Source organism: Sinocyclocheilus anshuiensis, unplaced genomic scaffold (assembly GCF_001515605.1).
Source record: "Sinocyclocheilus anshuiensis isolate Anshui unplaced genomic scaffold, SAMN03320099.WGS_v1.1 scaffold2477, whole genome shotgun sequence".
Taxonomy (NCBI): domain Eukaryota; kingdom Metazoa; phylum Chordata; class Actinopteri; order Cypriniformes; family Cyprinidae; genus Sinocyclocheilus; species Sinocyclocheilus anshuiensis.
In genome coordinates this window covers 524,887-536,481 of record NW_015554065.1, presented here as the reverse complement: position 1 = coordinate 536,481, position 11,595 = coordinate 524,887, and the positions used below count along the sequence as shown (strand labels likewise).

General features: G+C 37.2%; 1 protein-coding gene across 1 annotated transcript in view; it reads right to left on the bottom strand.

The window, feature by feature from the left end:
- LOC107668646 (protein MON2 homolog) overlaps positions 1-11,595 on the bottom strand; it is a 55,731-nt gene that overhangs the window by 3,562 nt on the left and 40,574 nt on the right. Inside the window, exons 21-31 of the mRNA XM_016460591.1 lie at positions 8,516-8,626; positions 8,240-8,415; positions 7,825-7,987; positions 7,417-7,710; positions 6,839-7,037; positions 6,130-6,764; positions 4,926-5,069; positions 4,112-4,129; positions 1,802-1,930; positions 636-826; positions 499-559 (exon numbers count right to left, since the gene is read on the bottom strand). Of these exons, the coding sequence (XP_016316077.1) occupies positions 499-559; positions 636-826; positions 1,802-1,930; positions 4,112-4,129; positions 4,926-5,069; positions 6,130-6,764; positions 6,839-7,037; positions 7,417-7,710; positions 7,825-7,987; positions 8,240-8,415; positions 8,516-8,626 (2,121 nt within the window). The remainder of the gene's footprint in view (positions 1-498; positions 560-635; positions 827-1,801; positions 1,931-4,111; positions 4,130-4,925; positions 5,070-6,129; positions 6,765-6,838; positions 7,038-7,416; positions 7,711-7,824; positions 7,988-8,239; positions 8,416-8,515; positions 8,627-11,595) is intronic.

The following is an 11,595-nucleotide window of genomic DNA, read 5'->3' as shown; positions in this document are numbered from 1 at the left end:
GGGTGAGTAAAAAAGATATATATATATATATATATATATATATATATATAAAGTATATAGTAAAGATATATATATATATATATATATATATATATATATATAACATATGTACTGTTAATAGTAACTAATAAACAGCAGTACTTTATTATTATATAAATATATTTTAATATATTTAATATATAATGCATACAATAGTCAAAATATGTTTTCATTTTCTAATATGTATTTATATTTTAGATAGTTTTATGTGTATATATACACATACACACATAATTTTTAACACATAACAAATTCATAACACATACAAACATAATTTTTTGAATATTTAATGTATTATTATCAAAATGTCTCATCATAAAGTGTCCAAATATCAGTCTCACAGATATACTGACCTACCACTAATAAATAGTAGTCGTAATAATAATATATCTATCTAGCTCAAATACAGTTTATTAAAAAATAATTAGGCGATGTGGATCTACTGTCAGATGAAATTACCTCGACATCTATAGCTTCATTCCTCTGGAACTCTTGTATGGACCGATTATCTGGAGGTGTGCTGTGGGATATGAGAGGAAAATGAGTACGAATGACCCTTAAGTCACTGTTTTAATATATCACGATGGGTTGCACACCTTTTGGTAAACAGGAAGTCCTCAAAGGCGTTCGCCAGCTCTGGCCACATTGTGTCAAATTTGCCTGAGGATGCTTGTTGCCGAGCAACAGGGAGTCCAATGGAAAGCACTTTGAGCAGAGAAGAGACGGCTAGTTTCCAGGTGCTCTCTGCAGGACAGGCGTACTTCAGACCCAGAGGAATCTTCAGAGTCTAAATACAGAGAAACGGAGAGGATTGATTCTGCTCGGTGCGCACGAGCTCCTGCACAGATAAGCCAGCTGCTTCGACCGAAAGCAGGTGACCTATGGAGACTAAGATGCCCGGAAATGCATCATGTCTCACGAAACTACTAATTCACAACCAGATTACTTACAAATTGTAGTCTGATTACAAGACGGAAATTGTAGTTAGTTACATAATCTGGATTACACATATTAGGTAATGTAATCTGACTACTTTTAGATTACTAACTCATTTATCACATAGACTTGAATGTGATTACTGGTCCATGTTGATAAAAAAAAAAAAAAAGAGCGAAATAATGAAAATGTATTTCTTTCACTGTTATCAATATCAAGAAATGCATTAAACAATACACACTGGTCTCCCAAACTGGGGTTCGTGAAAATTTCATGAAAAGCTAGTAATTAATTTAATCATAAAAACGACAAAACCGTGGGAATCTCTACATTACATTAAAAAACTAAACATGAAAACAAGACCAAAGTCTTCCAGGTTTGAAATATTTTTTTCCAGTATTAATAAATAGTGAACGTCACTGGATATGAAGACATAGTATTTCACAGCTATGCATCAGTGTTTAGTAACTTGCATTGTTATTAGTCTTACGTGTATAAGTGGTAGGTTCATTTAGAAAATAAATGATAAATAAATAAATAAGTACTTGGGTGAATCAATAAATTATTAATAATTAACGGCCTTTGTGTGAATGCAATCCATAAAAAAGTAATTGTAATCTGACTATGAGCATTTTAAAACGTAATATAATTAATTAAAAGTACTTAATTTTTGGAATCGGATTACATAATCCAGATTACATGTAATCAGTTTCTACCCAGCTCTGTTCACAACATACCAATTATTATTATTATTACATATTATTATATTTGTTGAGGTCAGTCAGTTTTATAAACATTAATCTAAATTATGGTTTTTGCTTTGTACCTTGATGATGTTCTGTAGGACTTTTTCGTTGATGACGGCTTTGTGACAGGCTGTTTTATGATACAGATCGACCAACACCTCCAAAGATCGCTCCGCAAACGGCACGTAGTTTAAGGCCACCCACTCCGCCTGGACACAAACAGGAAAGAAGAGCAAAATAAAGACAGTGAATATAAAAAAAAAACAATGTATTATTAACCTCAGCCTCAAAGACAAATACATGTAAAATAATATAGCATCATAGAAGGACTGTGAATAATTAACACACAAACACTAGTCACCAGATAGGTTCTCAGTTCAAACCAAAATCTAATTTTTATCCCTACTAACTAAAACGAGCTACAGAACTGGGCTTAAATGCAGCAGATGACTGGAAAAACAGATTTCCACTTCAACACTTTTATACGGGCCCCCAAACGTTATAGGTTAATGTGGGCTCCAAAGCTCCTTATTGTTGTCTTTTCTGATGTAAATAACATTACAGGACTATTCACAAGCTGTTTTATTGACGGTATGCTTGGAAATAATATTTAACGTTTTCAAGTCTATTCATCTATTCAAGTCTCAATTAACATAATTTTAATATAGCACAAATCGTAGCCTTTAAATGCGGTCAATTTTATCACGAAATACAAACAATAAACGTGTTTTTCCGCTCTTTAATGTGGCGTGAGATCGCTGTATTCGCCTCAGTTCAAGCGGCATGTGGATCAATCGTCTTTTCTAGCTCCAGCATGAAATAAACATGAATGAATATCAAAAATTTTGTTTAAACAAAAATCAGAAGACGAATGTGTCTCATGCAATCGATCAATCGGTGTTTCGAAAATCGTCAATAAAACAGTTTGTGAATAGACATAACAGTCGTAACATAACATTTACATATATGGAATTTTGCATTAATTAATGTTATTCATGCACGCAATATAACATAATTTTAATCTCGTAATTCTGACTTTATTCTAAAAATATTATGGCACTAAAACGCTGCCATATTTACTAAATTACTTAATGCAAACACTCTTGGCACAGTGGCCCGAAACACAAAAAGAAAGAAAGAAAGACAGAAAGAAAGAAAAACTCTCCTCACATTTTAGTTGTAATTAATTAAATTAAATTTAATTCGTTGGGCCTTTTTTTTCAGGAAATTCATCCACAATGTCCTTGGTGTTTAATTTAAGGCTTCGTGCATTCTCAATGGAAAGAATGATTACTTTCGATAGTCTTTTAATAAAAGAGAATTAAAATGAAAGAAATAATTAAAACGGCAGGTGTTGCTGAAGCTAGATGTGATACAGACTTTTCAACTAGCTAGCTTCCAACCTCACACAGGTGTTTTAAAAAAAATTTTTTTATTATTAATTATTATTTTATTTGGCCGTGGCAATGCAGCATTTGCACGTAGTTAAAAAAAAAAATGTACGCAGTTCTACGGCAGCAATATAACAAATGCACACAAGAAATTACCCAGCCCTGCACATGACATGCAGACAAAAAATATATATATATTTATTGTGGCCACGAATATGCACATGCATACCCTGCATACCCACACGCTACGCCCCTGATCTTCACCATGTTACAGGCAAACATTTGTGATATTTAAAAAAAATATATTGTACACTAAATTATTGTTTCATTACATTTTTTGGATGATTTATGCATTCTGAACAGCTGTCACCAAACTCAATAAGTTGTAATGATGCATAAGCAAATTTCATACGGAACACTACTTTTTACACATTACACTGGAAATGGAAGGATAAGTCAAGCACACTGCATTGTGGGATACTGCATTTCATGTATTTTATACTGTACATTTTGATAAATGTAGCAGGTCACTGAAGTATTTTATGTATAAATTGGCATACTATGCACAGTATAAATTCCACATACTAAAACCATAGTAAGAGTAGTATGGTAGTATGCTATTCAGAAACAGTCTTTATTTCTTGACCATACAATTCAATAACTGTTGGTGGCGCTAGAAAATTGGCATTAAAATTGGCATTAAAGAAGTTGAGACTCTCCCCTATGAATGTGTCAAATTTCAAAACTTTTCACCACACGGTTCTAAGAAACTCCATAAAATAACACTATTAATTTGTCGAAGTTTTGTTAGAATTAATGAACAAATGTGGCTGATGGAAATAAATGGAGAAAAACAAATGTTATAACAGTATGAAAGAGCAAAGTTTGTCTTAAAGAGCAGTTAAATGGAGCTGAAATTAGCCGAAGGGAAGAAGGAGGCAGAAAGCAAACGAAAGACAGAGATATAGAGGAAGAAAGCGGGAGGGAGGAAGAACTCACCGGTGCAAACAGTTGGATCTAAAGCGGATCCGTATGAAGTACAAAAACAGAACAAGAGAAGAACAGACAAATGTTTACTACACTGCTGATCACAACCACACAACACACTAATGAAACTACTTATAATGACGACAACAAAGACGAACAAGCGTTTGGTTTGAAAGTCATGTTTAAATAATCGTTGCACCTAAGCCAAAGGATGGGTTAACATTTAAATATTTCACACATTTCTACTGGTTTATAGTTTTAACTGGTAAACTGACCCAACAACTAGTTAAAAAAAATGTGTGATTAAAACGTTAAATGTTTGAAACCCTAAAATTATTGAATTTTAAAAGAAACATGGTCCAAAGTATTCAAACAATTCTAAAAGAGGCACAAAATGCCACTAAAGGAAACCAGCACCATGCAAAGAAAGTCATATTTTCTAAAACAAACTAAAAAAATTTTAAAAAGCAACTGAAACTACCCAAATTCCCAAATATATATGAAAACAAAGAGAAATGTTGTAATCCTAGAACCACATAAAAACTGAAAAGGAAAAAAGACAATGCCATAAAGACATCACTGTAAACACAGCAAAAGAGCATAGACTTCTTTAAACGTGTGCATTCAAAACCATCAAAGCACTCCTGATCTGAAACAAAGATCATCTACTACATCATCACATCCGAAAACAGACACAGAAATGAATGTTGTATGATGATGATGATGATGAGTGTATGTATGGTGAGTACACATACAATGATCAAGACAAACCCATTATCTTAAAAAAGTGAAGACCATGTGAAGTGGAAACAGGACAGAGACTCACCTGGTTGTATTTGGCATTGGCCACATGTTTGGTCTCCATCTTCCCATACTGAGGAGGTTTACAGGAGAACTCCACAAACAGCAGGAGCTGCTCAAAGATGGCGGGATACATCACCTGGAGATTCTCCAAACCCACACAAATTGCCTATAACAATGACATACAATCTCATTCAAACATCCAAAAAGAAAGAAAAATCCATGATTTTCAGGGTTGTTTTGGTGTAGACGTCTACTAAGAAGTCTACTTGTCATCAGAGTAGGGCTGGGCGATATGGCAAAAAAATTTAATCTCGTTTTTTTTTTTTTCAGAATTTGACCGATTCTCGATTTTTAATTAGTCAACTTGAAAATGTAGCCACAACATGATTCAAGTAACTTTTTCTTTATGAAACATCTAGTTAAAGAAAATTCTATTCCAAGTGCACCACACAAGATGTAAATGTTAAACAAATCACTTGTTAAATATCTTTAAGATGCACGAAATACAACTACATCTTGTATAAACTTGTCTTATACATATTATATGTTCAGAAATAATTCAAGGAAAATGCTTTAAAAAAAAATTCTCAAAAGTCAAGGTAATTCAAATTCAAAATGACTGAAGGTAGGCTATAACACCAGTAGACTATTGTTCTGTAAAAACAATGAACAGCAGCTTTCAGCCTGTCACCATGATGCAAACATGAAATTTCAGACATACAGTAGTAGTTCTTTACAGGTTTTTATTCGATTGCGCTGCTTTTCCATTGTTTTTTCTATGTAAACAGACGCGTTTGACTGTTGACTCGCGTCTCTTGCATGAAACGGCGTTCTAATCACTTAATCACAGGCACCGACATGCGGTTTGATCATTGTTTTCTCTTTACTGTTATCATTGGCATATTGCCAAAGTGTCTAATTCTAATGTTTGGTAATATTTCTTTTCAAAATCGTGATTCCTCCATTTATAAAAAAATAAAATCGTGGCAAAACATTACATTCGAATTAATCAATAAAATCGGAAAAATCGCCCAGCCCTACATCAGAGTTTGGTTTGTTTGATTGGTTGGTTGGTGGAAATACTAAGAATGGGACTGAATGGATAACTTGTCTACTCAAGCATCAAAGTGTGAAAACAACCTCAAATACTGCAACCAAAAACAAAACCCTTGACGGTCCACTTAGAAACATAACACTTCATTAACCAAAATCCGAAGGTGTTCTACCTTCTGCAGGACATCAAGGGCGGTCAGGACCGCTTCCTGCAGGCTGGTGAGCACCGCTTCCATGTAGGAGGGCAAGATGAAGGGCGAGGAGTCTGAGCTTATGGGGACAGACACGGCTCCATGCAGAATCACCCCCAGCTTCTTGAGATCCTCCATGCTGAACCCTCCTGCGATGTGCTGGTACAACGCTGGGAAAATCTGTATTAGCGCCGTCAGGAAAGGCTGACTGGGTACGAACACTAGTTTATCTTTTCCACCACTAGGGGGTCGCGTGCACTCGGTTCCTATCCGGTACCAAGTGTTCCACGCTGACCACCAGAGGGCCGAGTCGTCCAGCTCCTCTCCAGGTGGTGGAAGTGAAGATTGCGCGCCGTAGCGCTGGACTAGTCGCTCGGCAAGGGAATCAGACCGGACTAGGGGTCTTCCTGGCCCAGAACCTTGAAGAGACTCCATAAGGACAGGAGGAACGTCCATAGCTGCGAGAACGTCGAGTTTATCCGTGTCTTTCATGGGCGTGACTAGCTGGAGGATCTCCTGGAAGCTCTTGAGGGCGGCGAGGGAAACCTCATTGTTCTTGCTGAGCGCAGCGGACTGGATGTGGTCCAACAGAACTTCCCAAGCCTTGAAAAAGTCACCTGCAAGCAAGAATATGACTTTCAGAACCAAATTCTGAGATAAGTCTTTGAGAACCACATTTCTCAATGCCTACCCAGCTGCTGAAGCAGGTATCTCCTGGTGTTGAAGATCCGAGCTACGCCCGCAAGCGTCAGAACCCATGTTTCTGCCCACTGTTTCTCTGCTGTGTCACGTGAGTGGTGGATGAGGATGTTTCCACCTCCGGATTCGATCTTTTCCTTGTCGGCCGTGGTGGAGGACTTCCTTACACAGTCCAGCAGATGAAAGAGAACCTGCGGAGCAAAGAGGTTTGGTTATTAGCAACAATAAAGCAATTTTAACTAGAACTGGGTTTAATTTGGTCCCCGGTCAAGTCTGAACCAACAAAGCAATTTTAACTGGAACTGGGTTTAATTTGGTCCCAGGTCAAGTCTGATCCAGCAAAACAATTTTAACTAGAACTGGATTTAATTCGGTCCCCGGTCAAGTCTGATCCAGCAAAACAATTTGAACTAGAACTGGATTTAATTTGGTTCCCGGGAAAGTCTGATCCAACAAAGCCATTTTAACTAGAACTTGATTTAATTCGGTCCCCGGTCAAGTCTCAACCAACAAAGCAATTTTAGCTAGAACTGGGTATAATTTGGTCCCCGGTCAAGTCTGATGCAGTACCTTCCAAACCACAATGTTCCAGGTCGGTGGTTGCAGCAGCGTTCCGTGAGCAGCAATGGTAGAGAACATTGTCTGGCCGGCGCTTTTCCTCACAGCCGGCCGTGGGTCCACGCACAACTCACCCAGCTTGGCATACAGGCACAACCACAGGCAGTCAAAGGGTGGCGCAGGGTGGAAGGGTCGGTTCAGAGGTTCACCTTTATCTTGGGCCTGTTTCAAGAGAACCGCTTCCTCCCTCTCCAGCTCCTCTGTAATAGCTTCTCCCCTTTGGAAGAAGTAGTCTGAGATGTTCCACTGCAGGGAAAAAGGAAGACTCTTGGTCATTCACTAAGTCAACTCATCTATCCCAAAGGAACACTCAAAACCTTCAAGGTAACGCTGACAAGCAACACTAGTAGTACTCCCCACCAGCAAGCCGATAGACGTCAGGCTGATGTTCAGCTCCTGGTTCTGGAGCCCAAAGCTGCCAGCTACATCCACCACAATTTGGAGGCACATGCAAGGCATTGTGGGTAGGAAGTCGGTCACCACCAACTGCAGGCACTGGAAGGCTGTTCGTATGAGGGATTCACTGCAGAACGTAAGGTGTGTTGAGTACAAATGAGACACTCCCAAGATCAACACTTCAAATGTGATTGTTAGATGCTAGCTGCTAACTAGATAAATCATGAAGACTTCGCTGGTCAACCAGCCTCAAAAGAAGGACCATGCAGGTTGACCAAGCAACAAACCAACACTAACTTGCATAACCCAACCTGGACCAATAAGGAAATTCTTGCTTGTCTAAAATGATCTTTCTGCAAGGTCAGGCAGTGTGTCTCACCCCTGGTCATTGCGGATCGCTCCAATGACCCCCAGCACCAGAGGCCATCCCGGTCCGAGACTGTCTCCCTGGTTCTGCAGGATCTGTAGGACACACTCCAGCTGTTTCTGTCGGATATCGGTGTGAAGGACGTTGGAGAGCTCCTTCAGAGGGTTCAGAAGCAGCAGCTGCAGCCTCTAAGGAGGACAGGGGATTGGTTGAAGGTGCTGTCCAATCAATAACCAAACTCAAACTCTGCACGAGCACCGATTTCAGATCATCTGATTGAATTTCTACCTGGTTCTGGGACAGCGGTGGCTCGTGTTTAAAGGAGAGTCCAGCTTTGATCAGCGAGGTGATGGCCTCTGCGCCCCACTCCCTCATTCTAGCGTTAGGATGCTGACAGACCTGACAAGATAATGGCACAATAGGCTTTTTACTCAATATATAATATCCTGATTATTAATTATTCTTGACTTTGTAGTGAAATATGACCCGGACACATTTTTGACAGACTTTGTGAGATTCACCCATTAATGAAATCAAACACTGATGGACAAAAAAAAACGACATTAACACAAGGAAAAAAAGCAATATGTGACCCTGGACCACAAAACCAGTCATAAGGGTCAATTTTTCGAAATTGAGATTTATACACCATCTCAAAGCTGAATAAATATATATAAATTATAATAAATTGATGTATGGTTTGTTATGATAGGACAAGATTTGGCTGAGATACAACTATTTGAAAATCTGGAATCTGAGGGTGCAAAAAAAATCTAAATATTGAGGAAAAAAAACGCCTTTAAAGTTGTCCAAGTTAAGTTCTTAGCAATGCATATTACTAATCAAAAATTAAGTTTTGATATATTTACAGTAGGAAATTTACAAAATATCTTCATGGAACATGATCTTTACTTAATATCCTAATGATTTTTGGCATAAAAGAAAAATCAATAATTTTGACCCATACAATGTATTTTTGGCTATTGCTACAAATATACCCCAGCGACTTAAGACTGCTTTTGTGCTCCAGCGTCACATATATATTGGTCATAAGAATAAATGATTATGCAAATTAAATCATCAATTACACACAACATAATTAGGCTACTACAAAATATTCATAAACTATACTAGATTTTTTTTTAGATCACAAGAGGAGACAATGCTTACTGGATTTTAATTGTGTAGATTGGTGTGTTTAATGGATGTAAAAGTGAAGTTTTTGTGGTAAAGCAGATGATTTAATAATCTCAAAATAATGTGGCTTTGAGCTTGAATCACTGTCAAGTCCTTTCACATTATTCGCATTGACATTCCCCAACGCATTAAACTGGTGCAAATAGTCAACTAACAGCCTAACCCAACTATTTAAACTGACTCCAATTACTGCTGTCTTTCTTAAGTTGTGCAACACACAGCTGAAGATATAAAATAACATTCAGAGAATAATTATCATATAAAATAGCTGTTATGTGATCTGCTGGTCAAAGCAGCACGACACTTGTGTTAAAGCCCTGATGCGAGTCAAGTGAAAGAAACGTAAGTGTGACAGACGAGATCAGCTTGAAAACAAAAACATCTGATTAACACAACAACAGGAGGCTGATTCATTCCTGAACACAGTGTGAAAACTTGAAAAGAGACAATTTCATAAAGGATGGTGGATGACAGAGCGATTCAAAAAGAATAGTCAGAAGGACTTCTGAAGCGAAAAAGGAAGTTCAGCACTTACCTTCTACAAAACAGACACGTTGAAAGAGACAGAGAAGGAAAAAAGACGGAAAAAGACAACATGAGGACATGAATCGTGCTTTAGCATTTATACAACTACAGAAGAAGTTTGAGTACAGCAGACAAGGACCAGAAAGATCAGAGCGGGCCGCCAAATATTAAAATTTCAGAATAGGGCTCGTCTCATTACAACTGTGATTAGTTGTACTGACATTAGTAATATTTGTTTTAGCAATATTAATGGTATTTCAAGACCCTGAAGCAGTATTACAGTACACAGAAGCGATAATTTATTTTTTTAAATAAAAAAACAACAACTTGAGTTCACTGAAGACAAGGAAACAGTCAGTGAATAAAAAAGAATAAGAAACTATTTACAAGCAATAGGACAAAACATTGTATAAAGTAATCAAATTTATAAAAACACTGTGTAAATTAAATCTATATTTTTTCTTATTAAAGTTACAAAAGTGATTTAGTCAAGAGCAGTGAGAGATTTTCTCTTTTGTTGTTTGATTAACATGAATGACAGACAGCAGGAAGATTAGACTGCTGTCACTTTAAGACCTGCCCGGATTCAATATACTGTTACACGTGTTTTCTTTCTTGGCTGTTTGCTGTCACTTAAGATCTAAGTTACTGTGTTTACGCGGATACTTGCAAAAACGGGCATTTTGACACATACAAGTGTGTGTATTTAACTGAGAGCATGTTCTAGTACACCCCCAAAACAAAATCAAGACTTTGTAAAAGAGCATAATAGGACCCCTTTAAATAAGAATAACAAACTAATTACAAACAATAGGGCAAAAAAACTACAGCAGAACAAATAAATAAGAAATGCTACATACATTGTATGAAGTAATCAAATGTATAAAACACTGCATATTCTTCACTGTGTAAATATATATTTCTTCTTAACGTTACAAAATTGATTTAGTCAAGAGCAGTGAGAGATTTTCTCTCTCTTGATGTTTGATTAACGTGAATGACAGACAGCAGGAGTATTAGACTGCTGTCACTTTAAGAGCTGCCCGGATCAATATACTGTTACACATGTGTTTTCTTTCTTAGCTGTTCGCGTTCACTTAAGAGCTAAATTACTGTGTTTATGAGGATATTTGCAAAGACGGGCATTTTGACACATACAAGTGTGTGTGTATTTAACCGTTCAAGGCCTATAAAGCTGCAAATCTCTCTGACAGCACTCAGAAACAGTCTATCAAACAGCGCTCAGCGCATATAGCGAAATTAGTTCTCTTTCGCTGCTGATTGCGCTTTAACGGCTTAAAATCACTTGTTTTTAAACCGCAATGCTTAAAAACGTGTGCAAACGATACGTTTTCATGACCACGTAGCACAGCAATGTCACATGACTGTGTAACCATGATAGAGACGACAGTCAAGCTCTACGGTTGATTAATTTCTAACAGTTAATTGTGACTACCAGTATATCACCCACCCCTAGTTGTTATAAACGGAAGAATTGTAATTACTTGATTTAAAAAGTTACATGTAGTTTTTAAATCCCATTTTAATATTGGTCATCATGTACAAATGCACCTTGTGTACAATCATATTAAAGGGTTAGTTCACCCAAAAATGAAAATTCTGTCATTAATCACTCACCCTCGTGC